The following is a 15,439-nucleotide window of genomic DNA, read 5'->3' as shown; positions in this document are numbered from 1 at the left end:
AGTTCCAGCACAGGCTGCTTTATCTAGATAATGAACAAAAAAGAAAACTGCAGAGATGATGTACAAGATGCCATGTCTTTAATCAAAAAAACAATACTTTGAACAGTTTGTATCCAAGATATGGTCCAATTGGGTGAAAAGCCGGGACCTGACATGGTCAGTGTTTCAAAAAAACACTCCTTCCTCAGGGGTCCTAAATGGTATTAAAGCCACTTTCTAGGGAACCATACAGATTACAACTGGATAAAAGAAACAATTTGGTAGACTAAAAAATGAGTCAACATTGCACTGTGAATGAGCTAACTTGACTCGTTTTTAGTCTACCAAATTGTTTCTTTTATCCAGTTGTAATCCGTATGGTTCCCTAGAAAGTGGCTTTAATACCATTTAGGACCCCTGAGGAAGGAGTGTTTTTTTCGAAACACGGACCGTGTCAGGTCCCGGCTTTTCACCCAATTGGACCATATCTTGGATACAAACTGTTCAAAGTATTGTTTTTTGATTAAAGGCTTGGCATCTTGTACATCATCTCTGCAGTTTTCTTTTTTGCTCTGACATATCGTACAATACAATTGTATTTTTTTGCTTGTGTTATCCAGATAGTGGCAATATCCAGTCTATCTAGAGAACTTATCCAGATAACTTAGGTCAGGTGTCTGTCCCGAGTTATCTGGATAAGTAATCCCGATTGCAAATTGAAAATTGTCACTACCTGGAAGAGTTTCAGAACTACCCTGGCTATGCCCATACTCTTCCACAGCACTATCCGGGTAAGGATATTCAGTGGCACGATATGGATGGTGTCTTCGAATATCCCAGTCAGCAGCATATATTTGGATAGCAGCTACTCTTATCTAGATAAATGTTTCTGAATATTGACCCAGATTTTCTGTTTTTTTCCTGTACTGGAATAAACTGAATTTCCATCAAGCCCACATCCTGTTTCCAAGAGTGGCCAATCCAGGTCACAAGTACCTAGTGATCTGAAGAATAAAATAGATTTTATGCTGCTTATCTCAGGAATGAGCAGTGGGTTTTCCCAAGCTCACCTTAATAACGCTTTATTGACTTTGCTTCCAAGAACTTGTTAAAACTCTGCTACACGAACTGCTTTTGCCACATTATTTGACAATTAATTCCAGAGCTTAATGATACATTCACCCTCTAATTCTATAAAAAAAAAAAAGCACTGAAGATTACATGTGCAAATTTGGGCACGTACCTAATTTATGCATGCAATTTATTTGAATAAGAAGTTAATTAGCATCAATAAATGGTGTTTTGATAAGCAAGTAGCACTAATTAGAATTAATTACAATTTACATGCATAAATTCCTGCACCTAAATTTTACACACAAGTCAAAATTGAGGTACAGAAATGGGCGGATCAAGGAGTTCCTTTAAGTTATACACATATTTATAGAAAAAGGGTATCCACACCTAAATTTAGGTGCAGTTTGTACCATGTTGTCATTGGTTCCTGGGCAAAAGTGCTATTCTATAATCTGTGCCTAATGTTAAGTGCAGTTTTAAGAATAGTTTGTTTCTTTATTTATCTTATCCAGGGCAAGTTACACACTTACATACAAAATATAAAATTACCGTATTTTTCGCTCCTAAGACGCACTTTTCCTCCAAAAAAAATGGGTGGAAATACGGGTGCATCTTATGGAGCGAATACCAACACCCCCCTCCCCCCCCCCCCCCCCCCCCGGTGCATGTTTTAAATCCTGGCGCTTACAGAGAACTTTTCTTTATACTCAACCTCAAGGACACAGCAAAGTGAAGAATTCCTTCAGGAGCCGTTTCTTCTTCTTCAACATCAGTTCAGCTGGCATTAGCGAACTTATATTTTTTCTGCGGAACACAGCGGTCTTTAGGACCACGAAAACTCCCATCAGCCCAAAAGGAGACTGACTCTGACTCTGACGCTTCACGCCAGAACAGGTTTGCCTACAGCTCCCTCCCCTCAGGGCCCTGCCTCGATACTGGTGGGGGAGGGAACCGCCAACTGCCACAGCTGCATATAATAAAAAAAAGGTCCCAGCTCCAGTGGCAGGGAAGCAAAGTACCATACCGCTACAACTGTGGAAAAAAAACCTGCTAGCACCGAAAATATTGGGCCTTATCTTTGGCTCCCTCCCCTCAGGGCTCTGATTCAGTCCGGCGGGGGAGGGAAGCATCTTACCACCACAGCTGTTGATTAAAAACAGGTACGGGGGGGCCCTGCTGTGATTAAAAATAGGTACGGAGGGGGCCCTGCCTGCTTGCCCTGTCCCTACCTGCCTTCCAGCCACTAGGCCTGCCTGCCCTGTCATTTCCTGCCCTGTTCCCTGTCCTTACCTGACTGCCAGCCACTGGGCCTGCCTGCCCTGTCTCTGCCGGCCTACCACTAGATCACCAGAGGGGGGAGAGGATACAGAGCTTGACAAGGAGTGTGGGGTTGGGTGCAGAGCCTGGCAAGTAGAATTTGGTTCAGAATGTTTTTTTTCTTGTTTTCCTCCTCTAAATCTACGGTGTGTCTTATGGTCAGGTGCATCTTATGGAGCGAAAAATACGGTACATATAACATACAAGTCACATCAATGACAAACAGCACTATAACGATAAAACCGTCCAGACCAGTGCTTTTTTTTTTTGTGCCAGTTTTTTAGATGCTATATATAAGAATTGCCATACTGGGATAAACCGCAAGTTCATCAAGCCCAACATCCTTTTTCCTACAGTGGCCAACCCAGGTCCCAAGTACCTAGCTAGATCCCATGTAGCAAAACAGATTCTAAGCTCCTTATCCTAGTAATAAACAGTGCATTTCCCAAAGCCATCGCAATAATGGTCTTTCCAGTGCAATCGGTGAGACATTCTAGACAATAAGGTTATTTCCCCATACTTGCATGGACTGCAGAAGGAATCCACTTTGGATTTTTCACTCTGCTTCCAATGTACTTCACAGCTCAGTATAGCGCCCTCTAGCAATCTTTCCTTCTGCATGCACTGCCTGTTCATGTTTCGTCTCCTGTTTCTGTCAGGGCGCATTCTACCAGGAGTGTGGCTTTGTCGTGGGCTGTAGCTAGGGCTGATCCTCCTGAAGAGATTTGCAGGGCGGCAACGTGGTCTTTGCTTCACGCATTTGCCAAGTTCTACAGAGTGGATGTTGCTGCCAGGCAGGACTTGGCCTTCAGGTCTTCGGTCTTGAGGGCCGGCACAGGAAGCCCACCCTAACTCTTGGGGGAAGGGGACTTCTTTTGTACGTCCCTGTTGTCTAGAATGTCTCATCTATTGCACTGGAAAAAGAGATAATGTACTTACCCTTGTAAGCTCTTTTCCAGTAGATAGGTGAGACATTCTAGACTCCCCGCCCTGTCCTTCCTGCGCCTGCTTTCAGCTTTCAGTCTTATGATTCTCCAAGCTGATTCTTGAAGTCCTTGTTAGCCCCTCGGGGTTGTGAAAAATTTGTACATATGTTCAATTTGTTTGAGTGTGGTTTCTGAGCTCCTTTGAAGTCTATATTAGTGGTTAAGGGTACTGTTTTGTTGTTTATGAGCAGAACATTTGTTTAGATGTTGTTTCAGGTGTCTCTTCTTCACATGTGTGGGTGCTTTTCTATGCTTGGGTACTGACTGCTAGAGGGCGCTATAATGAGCTGTGAAGTACACTGGAGGCAGAGTGAAAAATCTGAAGTGGATTCCTTCTGCAGTCCATGCGAGTATGGGGAAATAATTCTGTTGTCTAGAATGTCTCACCTATCTACTGAAAATAGCTTACCAGGGTAAGTACATAATCTCTTTATGGACTTCCCTTTTAGAAATTTATCCAAACTTTTTAAAAACCCCACTATACTAATTGATTTCACTACATTCTCTGGTAACGAATTCCAGAGTTTAATTACATGTTGTGTGAAGAAATATTGCCTCTAGTTTGTTTTAAATCTAAGTTCCAAGTTTTATTAAAATTTGATAAAAACGCTTAAAAAAATTTCTAAACAATTTACAGTAGTAATAAAATATTCTTTGAGACAAATAAACAATAGACATTACTCATGACAGACTTTAAGGGGAGGAAAGAAGGCAGGAACTACAATTTAGATAGGAAAGCTACCCACATGTGTGGGTGCTTTTCTATGCTTGGGTACTGACTGGTAGAGGGTGCTAGAAAGGGGTCAGGAATTAACTAAAAGTAATTTTATTCATTTAGGCCCTGACTATAATTATGATGAAGAGAGTTAGTCTACCTAAGCAGTGGCGTACCTAGCATATGTGACACCCAGGGCCCATCATTTTTTGACACACACACCCATCTGTGTGAAAAACATGATTTTTAGTTACAATCCATACGTCACACAAGAGTGTACCTAGGAAAAGGCAGCATCTTGCATACTGCAGTGAACAGTACATCAATAAACCCATTGTAAAACTAAACAAGCCAGACTAGTACAGATCAATCCTGCACAGTCAATCCTAACAGAAAACCATGTCTTTTTGAACACACAGAACACAGAAAACACCTTTGCCTAGTATGAAATATGTAATCACAAACTATGAAATATGAACCCCCCCTCTTACATATGAAATATGTAAACCCCCCCCCCCCCTTTTACAAAACTGTAGTGTGGTTTTTAGCCATGGTGGTAACAGCTCAGACTCTCATAGAATTCTGAGCATCAGAGTTGTTACCACCATGGCCAGAGCTAAAAAACGCTCTACAGTTTTGTAAAAGGGGGGATAAAATAGAAGTACGTAGACAAAGGATAAATTGAACCACCAAGAAGCTGGACTCTGCGTACAATGCAACATCACACAAACAGCGATGCATCTCCCCTAAAGCAAAAAAATAAATAAATAGAATTTTTTTTCTACCTTGTCTTCTCTGGTTTCTGCTTTCCTCATCTTCTTGTCACTCTCTTCCTTTCATCCACCGTCTACCCTCTCTCTGCCCCTTCTATAGGGCATCTTCTCTCCTTCTATTCCCATTCCAGAAACTTTATGCCTCCCCCTTCCATCTTTCTCTTCACCCTCATTGGTCTGGCATCCACTTCCTTCCCTCCCCCCCCAAGCCCTGGCATCTCTCCCTCCCTCTTCATGGTATGGTGTCTCCTTTCCTTTCCCTCCTTCCCATGGACTTGGCATCTCTGGTTCCTCTCCCTTGTCTTCCTTCTCCTTCCTTCCATCTGTCTTTCCAATTGGATGCTACAGCAATAGTATTTCTCTCTCCCCCCCCCCTTCCCTTCCCTGTGCAGCAGCAGCATTTCTCTCTCCCCTTCCCTGTGTAACAGCAGCATTTCTCTCCCTCCTCCCTGTGCAGCAGCAGCATTTCTGGCCGGTTCCTTGCTGCATCCTGTTTTCCATTCAAAGCCACGGGCGTCAACACCTTGCACGATCTGCAGCTATGTCGGAAGCCTTCTCTCTGACATTATGATGTTGGCTGCGTCTTTGAGCGGAAAAACTGATGCAGGGGAGCTGGCCAGAAACTAAACACCCACCGGAGGGAGCACAAGCTGAGCCGCAGACACCCCTGATTTGAAGTTTAATGCCGCTGCTGCTGGTTAAGGAAAGCAGCAGCGGCAGAATAGGGAGGGTGGCCGGCTGTGCATCTCCTTGGAGTGTGCACCCAGGGCGGACCGACACCCCCCCTTGGTACGCCACTGTACCTACGTATTCTTCATTGCATGCCCCCTAGTCCTAGTATTTTTGGAAAGAGTGAATAAATGATTCACATCTACCCTTTCCACCCCTGAGTAAAGAAATATTTTATCTGATTTGTTTTTAATGTACTACTTGGTAGCTTCATTATGTGCCTCCATAGTTGTCATACATATACCCATTTCAGTCTGCTCATTATTTTATAGACCTCTGTTATATCTCCTCACTTCTTTCTTTTCTCCTAGCCTAACCTCTTTAGCCTTTCCTGATAAGGGAGCAAAGAGAGAGGCAAGAGAACACACAATGCCATCCCTGCAAATGCTGGCCACGTGCCTTCTGGAGTGGGACTATGCAAAGAAACTGTAAATCTATCAGTAGCACAGCATGGGAGCATGTGCTTTCTTTACTTCGAGAATGTATCCCCAGGCTGTCCAAGGTTTGCATACTGTGCTTCAGCCCAGCTGATGGATATATTTACTCTCCCTCTGTGTGTTTTATGGGGTGCTGGTACATTTACGCTTTGGATGCAGCTGTTAGTGATTTGATTTTATTCTGTTTACTGTGTGTGGTGGCAGTTCACTTGATGACTGTACTAACCTTCCATCACAGATTTCCAGTTCATGAGGTTGGGTTGTTTTTTTGTTTTTGTTTTTTTTTCCAATTGAATGATTAGGAGCCATCCGAACAGATTTTTGGAACAGACGGCCCTTCAGGCTACTGCTGTTTGTGTGAATTTGGTAGAAGTATTTCCCCTTGGGTGAAATCCAATTCTTTTTTTTGAAGTACTTTGGTCAGCATTTATTTAGAGCTCAATAATTGTTGTTGGTTAACACAGTTTTCAGAAAACAGACTTATCCCAGGACAAGCAGGCAGCATATTCTTAACGCATGGGTGACGTCACCGACGGAGCCCTGGTACGGACACTTTTAACTAGAAAGTTCTAGTTGGCCGCACCGCGCATGCGCGAGTGCCTTCCCGCCTGACGGAGGAGTGCGTGGTCCCCAGTTTCTTCGTTTCCGCGGAGCAAAGAAGACGATGTGTTTTCAACGGCCGTTGAAAAATCTACTTTTTGCCTTCCCGCTCGCGAAATTCTCCACTTTTTTGCTCTTTTTCCCTTAGGGTTCCTTTTTCGTTCTAAAAAAAAAAAAAAAACTTTGCTTTTGTTTTTCCCTTATTTTTTAGGCCAGCCCCGGCGGAGCCTGTTGCCACCATACAGGCCTCCGGTTTTGATTTTGCGGAGGCCGTATTTCCCTTCATGCCCCCTCAGCCGGGCTTTAAGAAGTGCCAGCGGTGTGCACGCCCGATCTCTCTCACTGACCCGCAAAACTGGTGTCTACAGTGCTTGGGTCCAGAGCATCGGGCTGACACCTGCACCCGCTGTGCTACTCTTAAAAAACGCACATTAAAAAATAGGCAGATCCAGCAGAATATCCTTTTCGGTACCAGATCTGCCATGGAATCTGCCGCGCCGTCGACGGCACCGCAAAAGTCGGCACCGACTACTTCGACGATGCCTGATCCTTCCTCGGGGTCGCTGGCACCAGGTAAGCCGGCTAAGAAGCCTTCCACTTCCCTTGAGCGCCCTCCTGCCACAGCGGCGATGCCGGTCCTCCCGGCATCACGCCGACCCCGCAAACGCTCCGCCCCGATTTCGGTGAGTGCCTCGTCATCGGCCTCCTCATCGCCGGGGCATGGAGCGGCACCTATGGTACCGAAAAAGAAAAAAGCGGTACCGGTGCCTCCTCTGGACGACCGCATTGCGGCCATACTCCAAAGCCAATTGCAGGAGCAACTACAGCAGCAACTCCAACACCTGTTGCCAGCAATGTTGGCCCCACTCCTTCCGGTACCAGACCGGCCCGAGCCTCGCACTATACCACCGGTGTCGACCCCATCGGTACCGTTGAACACGTCCATGCCGGTGCTCGCGGCCGAACCACTCAATCCTCCCGTGCAACCACGCTCTGATGCCGACCCTCCCCGACATCAAGAACGACACCGGTCCCCCCGAGACCGGGACCGGCACCGATCTTCCTCCCCCGGTACCGTCTCGATGCGCTCTGGCAAGTCTCTCACTAAGACTCGCCACACTGAGCTTTCCACACCACCGTCCTGTCCTGCACACCCCGACGTCAGGGACCCGGACTTGTGGGAAGAATCCCCACCCGGTACCGAGGATGAGGCTTCGTCAACGGACGAGGAACCCTCGATGGTCGATACTGGTTCCAAACCTGAACAATCCTCATTCACCAAATTTCTTTGGGAAATGTCGGCGGCTCTTTCTATCCCATTAGAGTCCGACTCTAAAAAGTCCCAGGCCTTTCTCGATGCCCTAGACTTTGAACAACCCCCCAAAGAATTCCTTAAGTTACCCGTCCACGACATCTTACGGGAAACTTTTTACAAAAATTGGGAAAACCCTCTCACTGTACCGGGAGCCCCTCGAAAACTGGATAGTTTGTACAGGGTCATTCCGATCCCGGGGTTCGACAAACCTCAACTACCCCATGAATCTCTTCTAGTCGAGTCCACTTTAAAGAAGACCCATGGCTCCAGTGTTTATGCCTCCACCCCTTCTGGCAAAGAGGGCAAAACTATGGATAAATTTGGCAAGCGACTTTATCAAAATGCAATGCTTGCCAACAGGGCTAATAATTACACCTTTCACTTATCCTTCTACATGAAGTATTTGGTGCAACAACTTTCATCCTTGCAAAAATATATCCCTGAGCGTAAGGTCCCCCTTTTTCAACAACAAATTTCCAGCCTACTTCAACTACGCAAATTCATGGTTCACTCCATTTACGACTCCTTCGAGCTGACCTCTCGAGCATCTGCCATGGCTGTTGCCATGCGGCGTCTGGCCTGGCTGAGAGTTTCTGATCGCGACATCAACCATCAAGACCGCCTGGCGAACGCACCTTGTCTTGGTGATGAACTCTTCGGGGAGTCTCTGGACTCCACAACTCAGAAACTCTCGGCTCACGAGACCAGGTGGGATACTCTGGTGAAACCTAAAAAGAAGGCTCCGCCTGCTCGACCCTACAGACAGCAGTCCTCCTACCAATGCAGGTTCTCGGCCAGACCTCTCAACCCGCCACAACAGCAGCCTCGCCGACCTCGTCAGCAGCATCAACCTCAGGCTCGCTCCCAGTCTCACCAACCTGCCAAGCCTCTCCCTCCGTCAAAACCATCTCAGCCCTTTTGACTCTTTTCTCCAGGGCATAGCCAGTCTCCCACCATCGTTGCCTCTTCCTCAGCCTATCGGAGGACGCCTACAATTTTTCCTCAGCCGTTGGGAGGTCATCACATCAGACCAGTGGGTCCTCAACATCATTCGCCACGGCTACTCTCTCAACTTCCAGACTCTTTCACCAGACAATCCTCCCATAGAGTCTGCTTCTCACTCCTCCCAATCCCTCCTCCTCCTACTGAGGGAGGTCCAATCCCTCCTTCTTCTCAATGCCATCGAAGAGGTACCCTCAGACCAAAGGGGTCAGGGATTCTACTCCCGCTACTTCCTGGTTCCCAAGAAAACAGGAGACCTCCGTCCCATCCTCGATCTCCGGGACCTCAACAAGTGTCTGGTCAAGGAAAAATTCAGAATGCTCTCCCTTGCCACGCTTTACCCTCTTCTCTCTCAACACGACTGGCTATGTTCCCTAGACCTCAAAGAGGCCTACACTCACATCCCAATCAATCCGACTTCACGCCGCTACCTACGGTTTCAGATACAGCACCATCACTATCAGTACAAAGTGCTACCCTTTGGCCTCGCATCATCACCCAGGGTGTTCACCAAGTGCCTTATTGTGGTGGCGGCCTCCCTCAGGTCTCACAACCTCCAGGTGTTCCCCTACTTGGACGATTGGTTGGTGAAAGCACCTACGTCTCCGCTTGTGCTACAAGCCACTCAACACACCATCTCTTTCCTCCATCTCCTGGGGTTCGAGATCAACTACCCCAAGTCGCACCTGCTTCCCACACAGCGACTTCAGTTCATTGGTGCAGTTCTCGACACCACTCTGATGAGGGCGTTTCTCCCCTCCGACCGCCAACGGACTCTGCTCCACCTCTGCCGTCAGGTGCTCCTTCATCACTCCATTCCAGCTCGGCAGATGATGGTCCTCCTGGGCCACATGGCCCTTGCATACTACCTTGACCGTACCAGGGCTCACCGCTCGTCCCCTCAGCTCTTTCGGTCCTTCGACCCTAACCGTCTAGGTCGTCCTGTTTCTAAACGGACGCTTTCCAACTGGCTTGCTGCCTGCATTGCATTCTGTTATGCTCGGGCCGGTCTCTCACTGGAAGGTGCTGTTACGGCCCACAAGGTCAGAGCTATGGCTGCTTCTGTGGCTTTCCTCCGCTCCACGCCCATCGAGGAGATCTGCAAGGCTGCCACTTGGTCCTCAGTTCACACGTTCACTACCCACTACTGTCTGGATGCCTTCTCCAGACGGGATGGACACTTCGGCCAATCTGTGTTACAAAATTTATTTTCCTAATGGCCAACCATCCCTCTTCCCTCTCTGTTAGCTTGGAGGTCACCCATGCGTTAAGAATATGCTGCCTGCTTGTCCTGGGATAAAGCACAGTTACTTACCGTAACAGGTGTTATCCAGGGACAGCAGGCAGATATTCTTACGTCCCATCCACCTACCCGGGTTGGCTTCTTAGCTGGCTTATCTTAACTGGGGACCACACACTCCTCCGTCGGGCGGGAAGGCACTCGCGCATGCGCGGTGCGGCCAACTAGAACTTTCTAGTTAAAAGTGTCCGTACCGGGGCTCCGTCGGTGACGTCACCCATGCGTTAAGAATATCTGCCTGCTGTCCCTGGATAACACCTGTTACGGTAAGTAACTGTGCTTTTTGGACACTTTTTTTTGAAGGGTAAGCTTTGTTTAAAATGAGAACTCTGGTGTAGAAAGTACGGCAAAATAAGGCTAGACTAAACATAAGAATTGCCTCTGTCGGGTCAGACCGGAGGTCCATCGTGCCCGGCAGTCCGCTCACGCGGCGGCCCCTCAGGTCCAGGACCTGATAGTGCTCCTACCCATTTGCTAAATTACTCTCAGACTAGATGCCAGTCTTTCAAGAATTCCACTGGGGTGGGGGGAAAAGATTACTTTTGAATATTTGTAAGTTCAAAGTGCTTTTTTTGATTTGTTATACGTTTAGATTCATATGTATTGCACTGTTACTACTTGAAAATCAATAAAGATAATAATAAAAAAAAGAATTCCACTGGCTCAGTCCTCTTCAATACTGTACTTTTTTTGCTGTTGTTGTTAAAATCTAGCTTAGATTCACTCTTGACCTGATTTTCTCACCTCCCATTAAATCTCTGTGTGAGACTAAACAAGCACTTTCTCTCCATGTGCCTTAGTTCTAACAGCAGACAATTCATACATCCCAACATCCTAAAAAAAATATTATGGACATCAGCAAAATTTTTTGAAGGGAAAAAAGGTCTATATTTAGTAAAAATGTAAAAACTTCCAAACCACTGAAAACCTTATAGTTCTAATCTAAATTCACTGCTTGTTCTCCCCTATTCTTTTGGGAATGAACCCTTTGAAGGAAAGTTGTATATTTATTAAGTGAAAGATGTGTCAGAGATCCAAATGATTGCTATTGCTGTTTAATACTTTGTTCCTTTTCAGAAACACCAAGCGCACAGCTGAAGTGTGGATGGATGAATTCAAGCGGCATTACTATGTTGCCCGGCCAGCAGCAGAGGGTAGGCCGTATGGAAAGTAAGTACTTCCTTTCCCTCAGCAGTGAACAGAACATTATCATGCAACAGTGAAGGCTGTACAAACAACCAGTATTGTTTCTGTACTTGTACACTGAACAGTGAAAATAGTACATCTGAAAAATAATTGCTTTGCAGGAGACGAGGACTAGGTCTGTACAGTTACAACCCTGAATACTTCACAGTTGTATACTTCATCTGTCTTGAGTACAAGATGAAAATGATGTTCAGCTGTCAGCTTTGGACTGATAGAAATTTGTAAATCTCTACAAGACGCATTAATTGTTAACACCTGTTTTAGTTCTGAGGAACATTTCTTTTTGTGTGTTCTTTTTAATGAAAACATTAAAAGCACAAGGGATGATTATTTGCAGTCAAGCTGCAGCAGGATGAAGCTGCAGACCAAAGTAGAAGAGGTCTGGAAGCTGCTATGTTAGCATCATGAGACAAGTATTATCATGCACCAGTCAGTCATTCATAAGTACCATCCTGACCACGTCATTTTAATGGCAAATAATGGAATGCAAGGCATCACCCTGGCAAATGCCATACTCAACATCACCAGTTAATCTGCCAGTCTCCTCCCTGACAAAGTACAAGCCTATTTTTAAAGGTATGATAATGCAGAACTCTGAAGAGCATCCATTCACTTGGGATTCGACTTTGAATCAATTTTTTACTCTATCAAACATTTACAAAGACTAGGGGACCCGCAATGAAGTTACAGGAAAATAATTTTAATACAACTAGGAGGAAATATTTTTTTTGCTCAAAGAATAGTGAGCTCTGGAACGTGTTGCCAGAAGATGTGGTAACAACGCTTAATGTAGATGGGTTTCAAAAATGGTGTGGACAAGTTCCTGGGGGAAAAGTCTATAGTCTACTATTGAGAAAGACATGGAGAAGCCACTGCTTGCCCTGGGATCGGTAGCATGGAATGTTGCTAGTATTTGGGCTTCTACCAGGTACTTGTGACCTGGATTGGCCACCATTGGAAGAAGTATACTGGGCTAGATGGATCATGGGTCTGACCCAGTATGGCTATTCTTATGGTCTTAAGACACTTCATTATAAATGTGTATTTGCTGAGTCCTAAATGTAAAGATTTATTTAAACCAGGTCAATATTTTAGGGCCAACTCAGAAGGTGGCAAATCTAGGTAAATATTGAATGTGCTTGAATCTGCTCATACTTTTACATCATGGACAGATTTTGAACGACGGTCTGAATAATAACTATAAATGCCACAGAGAATTACTGGAGGTTGCTTTCTGAAAGTGTGGCCATGCTATAAGCAAACAGCCCCTGCATCTCATCCGTTTCCCTTTTATGCTTCCTGATTACAAAAATAGCATGTATATGCCATGGGAGATGAGCAGCTTAGAACCTAAGACCCTGAAGAAGTTAATGGAGAAAAACCTGTAAGGAGGAAAGGGTAGGAATGAGGGAGAAAGAAGAATTAAATAGAAGTGGCTGAAAAAGTGAGGGAACAGAAAGGGGGCCATGGGGACGAATTCCTGGGAAGGAATTTTCATGTTGAGAGTGAAAGGAGGAAGGCCAAAGGTGGAACTGTAAGAATAGGAAGAGGCAAGAAGTAATATGCAGAGAAAGATGAGGACAAACTTGAAGAAGGTTTAAGAGAAGAACCACTGATTATTTAAAGGGTTTAAAAAAAAATAAAAATCTTTATTAATTTTCAAAACTAATACAAAGTGCCATGAAGTGAACAACCATTAATAAAGGTTTAAAGCAAACTCTGTTCTGTAAATGGTGTTATATCTACCCACCCGATTGCAAGGGTCCGATGGTAAAATGATCCCAAACTCCTCCAGTAATGTAATGTAATGTAATGTAATTTATTTCTTATATACCGCTACATCCGTTAGGTTCTAAGCGGTTTACAGAAAATATACATTAAGATTAGAAATAAGAAAGGTACTTGAAAAATTCCCTTACTGTCCCGAAGGCTCACAATCTAACTAAAGTACCTGGAGGGTAATAGAGAAGTGAAAAGTAGAGTTAGAGGAAAAATAAAAATAAAATAAACATTTTAACAAGACAGCATTGATCTAAATACTTTGGAAGGTAGAAGAGAGGAGAGAAAGGAATAGAAGCAGAAGGGGGAGCCGTTGAACAGTAGAATTCTGGAGAAATTTAAATGATAGAAATAGAACAAAACAAAGACAAAAGGCAAAACAATAGATAAGATTAAAGATAAATCATAAGCTGGAAAGAAAAATAAAATAAAACTTTGTCTTCAATCCACGGTTTCAGCGTCACATTCCTGGCAGGTTCGGGTCTGTGGGTTCTTGGTGGTTGCGGATGGACCCGCTGCTGCTTAGGTGTAAAAGCAGTTGTTTTCCCAATGCTGCTGATATTTAAAAGCAGGCAGATTGATCTCTCCAACAAATTGTATGGTGAAGAGCATATACGTCTGGCTGGATTGGGATAAAAGCTCTCGATAGTGGCGGCTGGTCTTGGTGCTGCTTAGGTGTAAAAGCTGTTGATCTCCTACTTCTGATGATATTTAAAAGCAAGCATATTGATTTTTCCAACGGAATGCTGGGGGAAGAGCTTACTTGTCTGGCTGGATCAGGGCAAAGGGCTCTCGGTAGTGGTGGCTGGTCCTGTTGCTGCTTAGGTGTAAAAAACAGTTGATCTTCCTAGTGGACTGCAGGGGGAGGTGGAGCTCACACTCTTGGCTGGATCGGGTCTGTGGGCTCTTGGTAGTTGTGGATAGTTCCGCTGCTGCTGAGGTGTAAAAGCAGTTGATTTCCCACTGTTGCTGATATTTAAAAGCAGGTAGATTGATCTCTCCAATGGACTGCAGAGGGAGGAGCTCACATGCCTGGCTGGATCGGGGCAAAGGGCTCTTGGTAGTGGTGGCTGGTCCTGCTGCTGCTTAGGTGTAAAAGCAGTTGATTTTCCTAGCGGACTGCAGGGAGGGTGGAGCTCATATTTTTGCAGGATCGGGACTGTGGGTTTTTGGTGGGTTGGTCCCATTGCTGCTTAGGTGTAAAAGCAATTGATCTCCCACTGCTGCTGATATTTAAAAGCAGGCAGATTGTCCAGGGAGAGGAGCTGTGAATGTGAAAAACTCAAAATCTTATGAAAATCCAAACACTCCTATGACAGCTCGAGAACTCTATATCGCTATAAACGCAATGTATTCCCCTTGCAATCGAAGAACCTTTTCAACATACATGGCAGTTGCCGTGTGTCAGCTAGCGGCTTGATTTTCATCATCCACCGTTATAAAGATAAGTGATTTTTCATTGATTTTTCCCATGCTTCAGACTATTTCTCTAGCTACAGTTATAGACTTTAGATATTTTTTTTTAATGAGAGATTGATAATTAATGGCTTGGGATTTAGGAGAACCGAGTGATGCCATCCATGATGGTTCTCCAGTTCATTGGTCTTTTTTCTAAAGTGACCGATGTGTGAGGGGGTACTGAGCACACTCAACACTTTATAGTGATTATTTGTCCAACCGGCCTTGATGCTTAAATTTTGGAGGTCCATATGGGATCAAGTGAACAACATATTGGAGAATCCTGTGGCCATTTTATTTGGTACATTGATGAGAGCTAAAAGGCAAATATCTGATTGAAATAACAAACTTCTCTTTATAATGACAGGGGTTGCCATACAGTTCATTTTAAGGAATTGGAATAAGTGGGATAGATTATGTTACAAGTTTTGGTGTGATTCTCTGTGTTACATTTTTAAAATGGAACGTTTCATGGCCATACAGCAAGGGCGTTACAGAAATTTTATGGATGTGTGGGAGCCATTGGCTAAATTTTGTAAGGAAGAATAACTGATTTTATTTTATAAATCTATAAACATACACATCCAGGGTGGGTTGGGAGGGATGGGGGAAAGGTGTGGCATTGGAACTTGATTCAGGGTATATATGGATACTTTCTTGTGGGTTTAGTTTACTTGAGTATTAGGTGGGAGGGTGGGGGGAAATATAGTTGTACATTAATGTCTGAGAATTTATTGTGCTTGTATTGTAATATTTTATGAAATATGAA

General features: G+C 44.8%; 1 protein-coding gene across 3 annotated transcripts in view; it reads left to right on the top strand.

Moving 5' to 3' along the window:
* GALNT14 (polypeptide N-acetylgalactosaminyltransferase 14) overlaps positions 1–15,439 on the top strand; it is a 596,567-nt gene that overhangs the window by 553,941 nt on the left and 27,187 nt on the right. For all 3 annotated transcript variants that reach the window (XM_033937530.1, XM_033937528.1, XM_033937529.1), the window contains one exon: positions 11,305–11,397. In XM_033937530.1, coding sequence (XP_033793421.1) covers positions 11,305–11,397 — 93 coding nt within the window. The remainder of the gene's footprint in view (positions 1–11,304; positions 11,398–15,439) is intronic.

The sequence above is a fragment of the Geotrypetes seraphini genome, chromosome 3, assembly GCF_902459505.1.
Source record: "Geotrypetes seraphini chromosome 3, aGeoSer1.1, whole genome shotgun sequence".
Taxonomy (NCBI): Eukaryota; Metazoa; Chordata; class Amphibia; order Gymnophiona; family Dermophiidae; genus Geotrypetes; species Geotrypetes seraphini.
Note: the sequence above shows the minus strand (reverse complement) of the source record. Positions and strands in the feature narration are given on the sequence as shown.